Below are 13,906 nucleotides of genomic sequence, written 5' to 3'. Positions count from 1 at the left end.
CAAAAATTAAGTAGAATGGCTTCTGGCTTATGCCACTGTCCATATTTAATTTTCTATCTCTCTAAAAATACTTTTTTTTTTCTTTGACCACTTTTCAGATGATGTCAATTTAAGTACATCCCTACAGAGGAAAAATATCCTCTCAAAAGATGTAGAGCAAAGCTGTATTCAAAACTGTATTTACAACCACAAAACGATTTAGACTGTACTTTGGTTCTGAGGTGCAATATCTTTTGACCACTTCTATGCAAGATTTGGATAAATGTCATACTTATCCTTCAGCTGGACTACTGTTCCATATGGAAAGCTTGGCACATGTAGTGTGTGTGCTATCAAATTTTATTAAGCAAATTTTAGTAAAAATGCCCTGTAATCTATATTTATATTTGCTCATTATTTAACAATACTTGAATTTTCTTATATTATTCTAGCTTTGCTTAAGAAAAAAGCTGTTCAGAAAAAGCTTCAAAACTGTGAACTATGTCCTATAAAAATTAATAACTTTTTCTAGTTTCTGCACAATGTTTCTTTTGTTTTATATTTCTTTAACCAGTTGTCCCAATTAACCAGACTTCATTGATACTAAGAGTCTCACCCTGGTATTTTTATCTATCAGCATTACGTAAGAACATTTTGGAAATCTTGTTTAAAAATGAATCATCATATAATGGTCTGTTGAGATATATAAACATTATATAAAGATATACCTGAACAATTTTTTAAAATGGCAAAAGAGAAAGGAACTGATTATTCCAGCAAAAATAGCCAGTGCTTTTTAAAAACCTGGTCCAAACTAGGAATCAGTCAAAGAAATCTCAAACTTATTGAGAAACATTTGAAAATGTAAATTTAATTTTGATACCATTTGTTTTCAGATCCCACTGTTTCACTCCACCTACCTGCCCCATGGCCAGAAATGGTCAAAACAGTTTTGCTAAAAATTAACTTTAATAAAAAATATTACATTTAGTTCACTTGTTTATAAATTCATTTCCTTTTTTTTTTTTTGAATTGAAATAATAAGAATAATCTCTTTTCTGGGCTATCTTCCTAGCGAATGAACGATGTATGGAAAGGAACTTAAAACAACAGATATGGGTGATAGTGAATGAAAACTGAAGTGAATGAGTGTTCATCATGAAATAAGCATTCATAATTAAATAACTGACATATCTCGAATAAAAGAGGCCAAATACGACAGTTATAATGCCAAAACTAGGGAAAGGAGAAATTTGAGTAAAATACAGTAAAACAGTATAAAATATAAGATAACATAGAAATTGAATAAAACTGGAATATCGTAGGATAAAAGAGGGGAAAAAACCTTAATGTCATGACTCCAAGATTAGGATATGTTATGTCTTCTTATGGAAATCACTGTGGATAGAAACTTAGCATCTCTACTGGTGGTGGTGGCAGGGTTCCAATCTGTTAGCAGGAAACAGACTATCATTTGCCATACATTTTTTGACCAGGCTTACACTTTTTCCCAACTCCTGCTTCTTCAACCCCCACCCCAGAACAGGAAAAAATATGGCTAATACAATACAATACGCTTCACACTTACCATAAACCTAGGCAGAAAACATATTTTCACCTCTATAATTCTGATAAAGTTCTTTCAAATAAAGAATCCTATGTCTAAAATATTTTTAAAAATAATTATTTAATGGGTTCATGGTGGTTTAAGAGCTGTGAATGTTTCGATTCTTTATGTGACGACACCCATAATTCAGTCACACTGAATTATCTGCAGCTAACTTTGGTATGTATAAATTATTAATGAAACCAAGCAAAGCAAAAGCAAAACAAGATTTTGTATAAAGGGGAGAGAACTCTAGAATATAAAATGTCTGATGGGTGAGGGTCTAATATGTTCCCATCTTTATCAGTGGATTTTGTTCAAGAATAAACAGACTTTTGATACTTGGGTATCAAAGGAGAGGATGCAATAATAGACTAAATCACACTTGCCTAGGTTGGCACTTAAATGAGAAATGTGCCTATTCACACTTGCAGGCTTCTTTGGTAAGTGGCACAGCTGGCAAACCACCTATCTTTGGTAGCTAAGAATTCGGCGCATTGTTAAAACACAGAACACAAACAGCCAGAAGAGCCATAGCTAAGTTCTCTGGTTAGTAGGCATCAGTAAAAGAAATCTTACTCCAATGCAAATAATTATACCACTCGTCAGATTAGCAGTTTCCTGATGAATCAGTTTTCCATAGCTTAGATAGCTAAAGTGGGGGTATTCTCCTACCTATGGGAAATTAAACCGAAACGTTTTTAATTTACAGTACTGCTCTTTTTTTATCTTTTGTTTTGTAAAGACATAAAATAATGTAGCCGATATCATCTTGCATTTGGTCTTCCTGTTTGAATTTTCTGATAAAGGGCAAACGCGTAGGAATCGTACACTGAATTAATCCTGAGACAGTTATTGAGGTTTCCACAAATCTGTCTGGGTTTTTAATTTGTTTTCAGCATTACTGCAAGAGCAGGCAACCAACCAGGGGAGAAAATCTGAATATTATTGTCCTTGGGAAAGGTCCATGATTCAATAGCAATGCACATTGCTATGTATGTATGCAGAAGGTCCTGGTTCAATTCTTGGTTCAATTGAAGAAGACATATAGGAAATTATGGGAAGGACCCTTTTCTGCCTGAGACCTTGGGAAAGGTACTGCCAACCAAACTGGACAATACTAGCTTAGATGGACAAACAAGGATCTTCCTAATTATTACTTGGTTTAGAAAGTTATTCCAATTGTTAACCAATAAAACATCACATATTTGAAAAGCTACGTAGCCCCATACACCAAAGAACGCCTTAGGCATGAAAAACCAGCTGGTGACTTTGGGCCAGTCGCTCTCTCTCAGCCCAACTCACCTCACAGGGTGGTTGTTGTGGGGAAAATAGGAGGAGGAAGGAGTATTAGGTACGTTTGCCACCTTGAACTGTATATGAAAAAAAAGTGGGATAAAAATCTAAAACAAAAAACAAAAAACAAAATAAGTATCCCCAGTCTTATTTTACCAAGATATTGGTTTGATCTTTGTGATAGTTCACTTTGTGAACTTAAAAAAGTTTCTTTGACGCTAACTGTAAAAAAAAAAATGTAGGAGCAGATGTTAGGAATAAGCCAGTAAGACCAAGAATTTACAGTATACTGAGTTCTCTTTTTTTCCAGTGGATATTATGGGCAATTATTAAGCATTTAGAAGTGGCCAGATTGGATTGACTATAGTTTTTGACTATAATGCTTTGATGAAAAACTGATGGAAACCATTGCTGTTATTGTTATCCTACAAACCTTAATGGTCTTGATGCTTAAAAATCCAGGAGAGGAAAGGGAAGGACTAGAAAGACTGGGGCAGACTGGAAAACAAAGGACTGAACTTTGTTACTCAGCTACAACATTTCCTGTCATACAGGGTACATTCAGGTATAATGAACTGGGCCAGATTTGACCCAGTGCGAATATTTTCTTGGGCTGAGTTTTTGATGTCTCTTTTACTGTCTCCTGGCAACCAGTATTTGGCAACAGAGTAATTAGATATATATATTAAGAAAATGCAGCCTCCCATAGGCAGCTGGGTGGGTGGGGTGTCCACACTATATTTCATGGTACAAAGTGTTTTCAGTGTGTACATACCTCTGTTTGAAAAAGCGATATACATGGTTCCTGGGTTTGCGTATATTTTCCCTTCAAATGCTTTGGTGTTGATGTGGCTTTGAAGCATGTCCCGTGGTTAGTCATGAAAAAAATTGTTAAAATGTCTGAAAGTCCACAATCACCTCCTGGGATGGGTGGGAATGAAGAGAATAGTACCAAGCTGGTTTTTGTTTAGGAAAAGGTTATTAACAGGAAGGGTTTAAATACTATGTTGATGAAGATCATAATAAAATTAGCTTGAAAGACTATCTGCTCTCTAATGACATTAAGAACCTCAGTTTCGTGCACTAGCGTGTAAACGCCCTTATCTGCTAAGACAGGTCCGCTCTTTCAATCGCGTCCCCACAAGAAAGCCCTGTTGTTTCGCAACATAACAATCACTCTTTCCCATACAGAAGGTTCTCAGGTTGATACTGCACGTACCCTGGCACAGGAAATGGGTAGTTCTGCAGTACTCTCTTTGTTTCATGCCTTTTTCTCCTCTCACTGACTTTTGTGCGCTAGTAACCCACTCTCCAGAAACAGTATGTGCTAGGGCGTTAGCTGTGTGTGTGTGTCAGTGGACACCCAGGCTTCGACTTGCGCAGTTCTGAATCCATCCAGTGAATGGCAGCAGTGTGCCTATGTCTTACACTTAAATTCTTTGTTCCAATCAGCTTTTTCTTCAAAGCTTTCCATTTGAAGGGCTGAGATGAGACACCCTGGCTTTATGCACTCGCTTTGCTAGGAATTAAGAGCAAAGGAAAACTAGGTATTATGTTTTTAATAAGCCTCCCAAGGGAGGCTGTTCCTGGACCACTTGCTCTCTTTGAACACTTGTATTACGTGGGCAGAAAAGAAAATTTCTTCTGTGCTACTTCTCCTATGTGGAGATCATCTCTGTCAACAAACAACTCTATATGCTGCGTTGCTGCAGTGCCTGTTTCGTCATCAGTACTTTAGTTGGGAATCAAACTATGGGAAGAATTGCGTGAGGCTTATGTACGTTGTCCCTCTAAGAGGAATATAACCATGCAACAACTTTTTTTGCATATAATTACTTTTGGGTGTATCTCTGTAAAATTGCTGAGAACTGACATTTGCTTTGAAACAGGCCTGTTTTCTATGAATGTGTAGCACACATGCCTGCAGGTCTCTTTTTCCCGTCCGTACTATGATTTGTTCTATTTCTTTTGTCCTATTCTTCTTTCCAAAGTTCACCATTATACCTACAATAAGAACTTCACCGACACAGAATGCAAGTACTGTACTGTGTCTGTGAAAGGAGCACTGAATAAATGTTTTGTTAACACTCTTTACAAGGAATCAGTATGCACTGGACATTGCAGAAGGTGCGCTAATAGCAAAATAAGTGTTCACTGGTTCAAAGTTCACCAGAACTATCATGATCCCCATTTAGGAAAAATAGCACACATGGAACCGTTTTAAAAGGGCAGTTAATCAATATGAAGAGTCCACTCAGCCACTCTCCAGAATACAAAGTATTATTTTTAAAGAGTTTCTATTTACCAGTGACGAAGAGACTTTTTCAATTTAACATTGGTGTTAAACTAGATTGGAAAATTTTGATGGAGAGAAATTCGGGATGAAGTGGATGGGAGATTTCCACGTCTACTAGAATTGTGTCACATTAAACTGTGTCACATTAAATATGCATCTATCCAAAAATTTCTCATATCTTGCATGTTGCATTTATATAGGGAGGTATATGTGTGTGTATTTGAGATGTGGGGGGGTGTGGGGAAGAGAAAATGAGAGAGCTAGAGGGCATGTTGAGAGAGTGATTTTGTAAAAGAATGTGAAAACGTCTTTTTCAGGTATTAGAGTTTGATATTCCCTAACTGAACTCTAGTGATTTCTGTTTTCAGCTTTGTGTGAATGAATGACTGAATGATAGATTGATCTTGGACAAATTACCTAACCTCTCTGCGTGCCTCAGTTTTACCCATCTGTAAAACGGGTAATTACCTACCTCACAGGGGTGTTGTGAGGCTCAATTTAATTCACATCTGTTCAAATGCTTTTCTGAGGTTCACATTGAAAGTCTGTTCTAGATGTGTATTGACAGAACCATGGATTAAGGGGAAAATATGAGATGGTATCATTAATGCTGCTAAAATCTCCACAAAAGCTTTCCCCCCCCCCAACAGATATCAGAGCAAATACATTATTTTTTGCTGCATTCTGATTCTTACCCCATCTCACTAATGTATTTATTGCCCACATCTTTAAACCCCAGCCTATAGGTTTGCTTGGTTTAAGATAACAACAGCAAATGGGAGAATGGTATTTGGGGGAAGGGAGGAGCAGGGGAAAAGATAACATAAATTTTAAAAGTAACAACATAGGTTGAAAGAACAGCATCTGATTTATTCGATTTCCTTTGTACTGTACATCTTTTTACTTTGGAATTTGCAATAAAAAGGTACATCCATCTTGTTTTACCCTCTTCTCTTGGATTAAATGTTATTCGTTCCTTCTCATTAGCAGCCAACACTATTCCTGTTAATCATGATTCACTCTACGGCTGAAAGGCAGACAAGGCTGGTTCCAGGTTCACATTACAGTGGTGCCTCTTCCGTGCCATTGGTTTCCATGGGAGTGAAGTCAATGGTCACAAAACAAAGTGATGTGAAGAACCTTGTTCTCTCAACAGATCCAGCTCTAGCCACTTACTTTTCTCTGGCCTCAATCCACCTGCCAGGAGATTGGGTTTCTGCGTGCATGTTAAACGCATACTTTGAAAATCTGAACATAAAAGATAACGCATACAGTAAATTAAATAAATTCTGCCTTATCAATTTTCTCCCTATTGACTTCAGTGAGAAGAGAAATTTTAAAGGAAAAGAGTTCATTAAAAAAATAAGGAATTATATTCTTGCCCTGCTCATTGGACATAGCAGTAGTTGCACTGTGAATTCTCACTTCCCTTCCCTATATTTATTTGCTATTCTTCCAGGCTGCCTATTCCGGTTCTCTAGGTGATTTATAAGCCACATCAAACGAAATGAAATTGTTCATGCTTGTTTTAATCAACTAACTCCATTTTAATTCACCCCAAAGTTGGTTATTTTAAGGCTACTGATGCTTATTAATAAAAAACTAAACATACTTCTTATAACAAGGTGGCCTGCTGACAGGAATACTAGACTGTGCGATTATGGAAAGGAAGCTTCCTTTCCTCTCTGATAGCGATTTCCAAACTATCTTCATTGACAGACTAGAAGAGTATATGCACGTAGAGGCGGCAGCAACAACCAGAAGGAAATGCTGTAAGTAAATCCACTTCAGGATGAACACTTCTTCATCGAAGATTATGGACCATAATCTACTATGTTGATCCAGCATAGCTTGGTAGATATTCCTCAACTTTCCAGTCTTGGGCTGAGAGAGTGTGACTGGCGCAAAGTCACCCACCCGGCTTCTGTGCCTAACGGAGGACTAGTCTCCCTGCTCCTGGTCCAGCACCTTAATCGCTCTCATAACATACACAGACATATCTATCTATCTATCTATCTATCTATCTATCGATCTGTCTGTCTGTCTGTCTGTCTGTCTGTCTGTCTGTCTGTCTGTGAATTTTAATCCAGGAAAATAATGTCCAGCTATTAAATCGTTCTGGATGCTGTGGCCTGTGAACCATCCATAGGTCATTCCCAAAATATAGGCAAACAAATGCAACTGTGTCATGGCTGTCCTACAATACACAAGATGAGGCAATCGAAATCAGATGCCACCTTCCAGTCTACTATTAAAAGACATCTGGTAGGGCGTCAAACACCGTTTGGAACTGCTCTGGTGTCGCTTTTCTTGGATCATGTCTGATGTCATTCCTCACTGAAGTATCTAGACTTTACATCCTCAATTACAAAAATACAAATACTGTTTTATGTGCTTCTCCTGTAGGTCTCTCTCCCCTTTCTCTCCATTTTCTTTTCACAACATCCTTATGAGCTAGATCTGGCTGAGCAAGACCAAATTCATCCAAAGTCACCTAATGGAATTTCATATCAAGAGGGTGGTAGCACTTTTTTTGACCAACAGTTGACATACCCAGAAAGGTTTCAGCCAGTCTCCGAAGGCCTCAACACGCATAATGGGTTCTTAATACATTACAAGCTAGAAGGGCTCTTAGAATTAGGGAGATATGATGTGTCTCCCCCCCTTTCTGCCACCCTTCTCCCCCAGATGCCAGGACTGGATGCGGTGGCAGGATAAAGGGGGAGTGTGTCCGCAAAACCCACCTTTTTGGAGACAAGAGCATTAAACTTGGAAAGACGTGGAATGCAGAATGCTTTAGACGATTACAAAACAACCACAAGGTGTCTCCACAAGGATGGATCACATCACGTGCCTACCTTTAACTGCCATCTATCTATCTATCTATCTATCTATCTATCTATCTATCTATCTATCTATCTATCTATGACATTTATATCCTGCTTCAATCAGAACTGATTCTTGTGGATTACTTGATATTTGCTTGATGAAGTCCAGCAGTTCATTGTCCAAACATTGCATTTTTGGATGTTATTTCCAACTGGGTTGTGCCTTAAAAAAAATTATTTTAGTGTGACTGAAAATGGTCAGTGAGTACATTCAAATAAATTTGCTTCCTCTCACAACAGGTTCATTCCAAACTCAACTTGTTAATTATCTTACATTTACAAGTATTTAATGAACAGCCTATATATATAGAGAGAGAGAGAGAGAGAGAGAGATCCTGGTAGTGTAATGTACTTTGCCACTTCTGATTTTCCTTAAACTAATTGTTCTACACAATTGTTCTAGACAAAATATTTTCATAATAAAATAATAATGGAATGCCTAGCACTCCAGAAAACATTCACAGAATATCAGTCCAATTTCTTTTTTTCTAATCTTTCCTGCAACCGTCCTCTGCACCCCCCTTTTCCCAGTTTCTCTATCCAAAAATAGAGTGAGATGGGCGGTGTCTAAATATGAAATATAAATAATAAATAAATAAATATTTGCAAGACGACTTTTACAGTGACCACACATCCTTTATTATAAAGGAGACTCCTTCATTAAGAAAGATGTCCTTTAGATTTATCTAATTATTTATTTTCTTTATTTGCTCTTGAATTTTCGTTTGTAAAGCAAAGTTATAAACATAAACAATTTCAGATTTGCCCCTTTTTCAGGTCTGTCATTTTTTTCTAAGAAAGTTCGGTCACTGTATGTTTGGGCACAGCTCCAGCTTCATTAATCCTGAAATGACTTTCATGCTATTTCCACTTTCAGGAGTTTCTCAAAAAATCCTGCAGTAACAATTTGGGGAGGCTATTGATGTTGAAGATGCCTAGTTTCTTTTCATAAACGTTTGCTTCCTGACATTTCCTCAGAAATGGAAACATTAAAAAAATGTATCAAAAAAGTCTCTTGTGGATTTGCCTCAACACCTGGCAACACTACACACTATTTGGGGCCAGTGTGTTACCTGAACAAGTTTAATTATAAGCCAGATTCAAATGCTGGAAATTGCCTTTCGCAACTCTCACTAGCCGTTTTTTTCAACAAGTGACTAAAAAAGTCGCTGTTGCTTTAAGAAAGACCTAGAAAGGATGCTAACTGGATGTAGCGAGTTAGCTTATGAAACGCCGCGAGCGGAACGGGGACTACAGTACTGCGTTCGAGGCAAAAAGCTGAGGGCCCGCGCAGGTTGGCTGCAACGACGTTCGAGAAGTTTTCTCTTCCAAGTCCGCTGACGATGCTGATTTTTCTCTTGCAGCGATGCCTGCAACTTCATGTGCTGCCCGTCTCTCTGCTTTCCTACCTGGGCTTATGGGATCCTATTTGTAAAAAATCTTTCCCACATTTCATGAAGAGGTTTAGTAAACTGTACAATGGAAGAATGCACAAGGAAAAGGAGACGTTGTTCAGGAACATGAAGGACTTTGCCAATTCCTCAGGAAAGCTCCGCCTGCTAGAGATTGGCGTAGGCACAGGAGCCAACTTCGAGTTTTACCCCTCAGGCTCTCGGGTAACCGGCGTGGACTACAATCCCAACTTTGAAAAATTCCTGCTGGAGAGCATGGCGAAGAACACGCACCTCGAGTTTGAGAACTTTGTGGTGACCTCCGCCGAGGACCTCTCTTCTGTGCCTGACAGCTCTGTAGATGTGGTAGTTGGCACGCTGCTGCTTTGCTCTGTGGCCAACGTCAAGGCTGCCTTAAAGGAAGTTCTGAGAGTGCTCAGACCAGTAAGTCGGAGGGCGAGAGGGGAGTGAGGTCTGGTCTGACCAGACCACTGAAGAAGGGGTTCGAGGGCTGGGCCTGCTCTGAGAAAGGGCTTTAGCTCTCACAAAAACAGCACCTCTCTGCTCTTCCTCATGCGTCCTCTTTTCAGGCGTAACCTTAATAAGATTCCTCCTTAAAGCAGCCACAGCCTTTTTAGGCTCACACCCCCGTGCGTTTCTGAATCATTTTCAGAGCGTGTACAACAACCTTAATGACTACATGCGCAGCGTTCACGTTAGTAAATGGCAGCAACCTTCTGGCCTAGACTGGGCTGAAATAAGGTCCTGGTTGGTCCTTGGAGCTAATCTCCAGAAAATACTAGGGCTGTAAGCCAGACTGAAAAGTTAAAATAATCTCCAAGAAATGAAAACCATTTCCCTGCAGAATTCCAAAATTGTGTTCTTCTGGTGCTGAGGGGCACAAAAGGGAGGCTGGGGACAGTATGTGGTCTTGGCCAGCTTTGGGGTGCTCTACATTACGCAGTTTGAGAAAGAAAGTATCCAGACCCTACATGTTCTGCTCTACAGAGAAAAGTAGCAGTCATCTCCACAGATGGAGAAGTAGGTATTCTCTGGCTGCCTTCTGTAATCAAACAATAATCAAGCGGGAAAGCCAACCTTATCTTCCCTAGAGGAATAGTGGAGTTGTTCCAAACCCTGCAATATGACTAAAAGTCAGATATTGTTCCTAGGAGGGTATTCCTCCAACTCCCTAGTTTACCTCTAAAGAAACATATGGTTTGTTCAGCTTTGTTGCTGCTTCTCTAGCACGTCCTCGGCCTCATTTTAATATACGCTGCTGTGTGTTATTAAAGTCCGCATGGAAATTTATCACTATCAGAGCAGCCGTTGGTTTAAAAGGGCCCTTCTAGTGTCTTCAGGATCATCTGAAGAAGATACAGAAGTCTCACGCCTGTCTCGTGATTTGCTCACAGAAGTTTCTCATGGGAGTGTGATAAAAGTATAGTCCAGGGCCTCCTTTTCAAAGTCCACTTACTATTTAGAAATTAGGCAAACATGGTCAAGAGTCACCCAAAATCAAGCCAAGAAACCGAAAATCAGTGGTCAGAGTCCAGAGGAGTAGTGGTAAGAGATTGCCAAGCATAGCCACAACCCTGTCAATCTGGGAGAGCAAGAATGAGGTCTGGTCGCAGGGCTCACAGTATTCCAGTGCTCTGTTTTCTGTCTTCAGGAAAAGGTACAAGGCCAGAAGTTCCAGGTTTCCTCTGAACCCAGTCAGGGTCAAGGCGTATCGCTATACGAGAGCCCCAACTCCTAAGTAACCTCTTAGTCTCAGTGTGCCGTTCCTGAAGTTTGGCACTTCTGTGCTCTCCTGTTTTTGAGTCAGTGGGCTTAGCGGTTGCAGAGTTGTGTCCTCATCAGAGTGATCTGAAATCTATGGTGGGAGCTGGCTGCTCAGATTCAAAGCAGGTCAGCAAATCAGTTGCAAGATGCTATAGGCGGGGCTTTTTTGGCCTCTCTATGGTATGATGATGCTACGGTATCACACAACTTCTTTCTTTTACTCTTCTTGATGCAAGGTTGATAAAAATCCCTATGCATTATTGAAGCCTTCTTCTCAGTATTCATTATTTATACTCCCATCGTCCCCTTCTGGGTCGCAAATTCAAAATTCGCATGAGCAGAATGCAAAGGTATGACCTGCTCCATGGTTGTGCATGTTTTTTTCTTGCATTTGCCAGCTCCAGATTTTTTTAAACAGTTAAAACTTTATTTAACAAGAAGAGAGCATATACAAATAAAGATATATATTCATTTCCCTCTTTTAAAAAGTACATTGACAGTTCTCTGTGCTTGTTTTATTTTTTTAGTCTTACTATAATCCTTTTATTTAAAACAAAGGTGTATTTTCCAAAAATATTTTCTGTGAATAAACAGATAATGAGGTTATACAATTATTGCTCAAAATAACATTAGTAAAATACAATATAAAGCAGAGTGTATTATTTTTATGTAATGGTATGTGGGAATGACCTTGGGAGGCAGGAGGAAGAGCCACAGAGTAGACAACAGTCAGACAAGAGGCAGCTGAGTCTGCAGAAGCAATGGGGACGTGGCAAACGTCTCAGAAAGGACCCCTAGTTTCTTAGACTGTAAATGCTTTTCATGTACTTTCAGACTAGCAAGATTTTGTTAATGTAATCTTACCATAAAGTTAGAGTTAGTACTGCTGGGAGTGCTTCTTGGCTGGACTACCTTGCAGGGCTGACATTTTATCATATAAAAAGTATAATTTTTTTTAGCTTACTGCCAAAATCTCCATTATATTGTTTAAAAAAGAAAAAGGGAAAAAAAACACCCTTAAAAATAATAATAATATCAACCACGCCCTTAAAAGGAGAAGCTCCAATATTTGATACTTTTTAATATAGAATAAAAGGAAAGCAGGGGAACAATTAAAATTGTGCACCTGTACAAGTAGTTAATAGAAAAGCATTTTTCTTCTCCCATCATAATGGTATCTAGAGTAATTCCCCGAAGCCTAACTGGATATTCAGGATAAAAAAGAGGTACTTTTAGGAGGGAAAGAGTTAAGAGAACAAAGGAGTAGGGTGGGGCTATCCAAATATAATTTGTTAGATATGTTACAGCTTGTTTGTCCTTTAAATGTAGTCGAATATCTGTCTCTTTCTAGCATCAGCAATGGATAGAATGGCTTTCATCATAGTATTTACTCAATATACCATCTCTGCTTCATAGTGTCTACTCAAACTGTAATTTTGATGTATAGAAATCTACTTAACTGGTTCAGCTGCTTCGGCAGCATCCTTAAACAAAAAACACCAGTTTTGCAGTCTTCCTAGAACTGGAATCTCCTACAAATGCTTAAGGGCAAAATTACATTCCAGCTTTGTTTTGTGTCTGTGTACTTAATTATTGCTTCATGTCCATATGATTTCTTTTTGTGTTGTTTTACTTTTTCCAGGGCGGTGCATTCTATTTCATTGAACATGTAGCGGCTGACCGATCCACCTGGACCTACTTCTGGCAACAAATCTGTGACCCCACTTGGAGATATCTGGGAGATGGGTGCTCCTTGGTAAAAGAGACTTGGAAGGATTTGGAGAATGCAGAGTTTTCTAGACTGAACTTGCAACACATCGTGGGCCCATTGAACATTAGTATAGTTCGTCCCCATATTTATGGATATGCCGTGAAGTAATTGTTCCATAAGGGGAGAGCATCTTTCTCTTAAAATCAGATGACTGAGTTCAAGGAATTAACAGTAACAATGCCGATGTTGCAATAAGAAAAACGCTTCCTCTATTCTATATGATTATTCAAGCTAGAGAAAGGCTCCTAAACGTTCAGGCCACAATAAAACTAAATGATATCTTGGATTAGGTTTGGAGGGAAGGCAAATAACTTACCCGTGGAAGACCCTGGTCCTCAGTAATCACTTGAAGTGGGCACTGAGAAGAGGTGCGTTGTTAAACCTTAACCCGACGCTACCACGTCTCTAGAAATTTGGGGGGGAATAATCTGGCAGATTCCTTCAGTAACACCCCACCCTGTTGCTGGCCACTGGGGGAAGTCCTGATGGCCACTGGGAGATTCCAGGTTTCCAAAATCACAGCTTTCTATGTCCTCGCCCCAGTGCTTTTTCAGATTCAAAATGTATTTTGGCCCAGAGGGATATAGAACAAAAGAATTAACAAACTGTTTAGAACTAAAAGAGGAAGGATGAATATAAAACACAAGCTAAAAAAATAGAGAATATTATTATCACTATTATTTCTAGTGTAAACTGTGCTGAGAAACAATGTTATTTATCTAAAGCTAAGACATACAGCTAAAACACTAACATAGAAGTAGGTCAAAATAACCTAACATCCATCCATCCATCCATCCATCCATCCATCCATCCATCCATCCTTATTCAGTGTTGTTCAAAACCTAGCCACAGTTATTCTATATTAAGGGTTGGGGATTGTTTAGCTTGCTGGCA

The 13,906-nt window shown here is 38.9% G+C and overlaps 1 protein-coding gene across 1 annotated transcript; it reads left to right on the top strand.

Moving 5' to 3' along the window:
- Window positions 1-9,343: 9,343 nt before the first annotated feature.
- LOC148216310 (thiol S-methyltransferase TMT1A-like) lies at window positions 9,344-13,646 on the top strand. Its single transcript, XM_088138542.1, has 2 exons — window positions 9,344-9,900; window positions 12,884-13,646. The coding sequence occupies exons 1-2, from the start codon at window positions 9,409-9,411 to the stop codon at window positions 13,118-13,120; spliced, it is 729 nt and encodes a 242-aa protein (XP_087994668.1). The 5' UTR covers window positions 9,344-9,408; the 3' UTR covers window positions 13,121-13,646.
- The last annotated feature ends 260 nt before the right edge of the window (window positions 13,647-13,906 follow it).

Source organism: Python bivittatus, unplaced genomic scaffold, assembly GCF_059951505.1.
Source record: "Python bivittatus isolate LINGU-HERP-01145 unplaced genomic scaffold, Pbiv_v1 ctg000220_np1212, whole genome shotgun sequence".
Taxonomy (NCBI): Eukaryota; Metazoa; Chordata; class Lepidosauria; order Squamata; family Pythonidae; genus Python; species Python bivittatus.
This window is presented reverse-complemented; position numbering and strand designations above follow the sequence as displayed.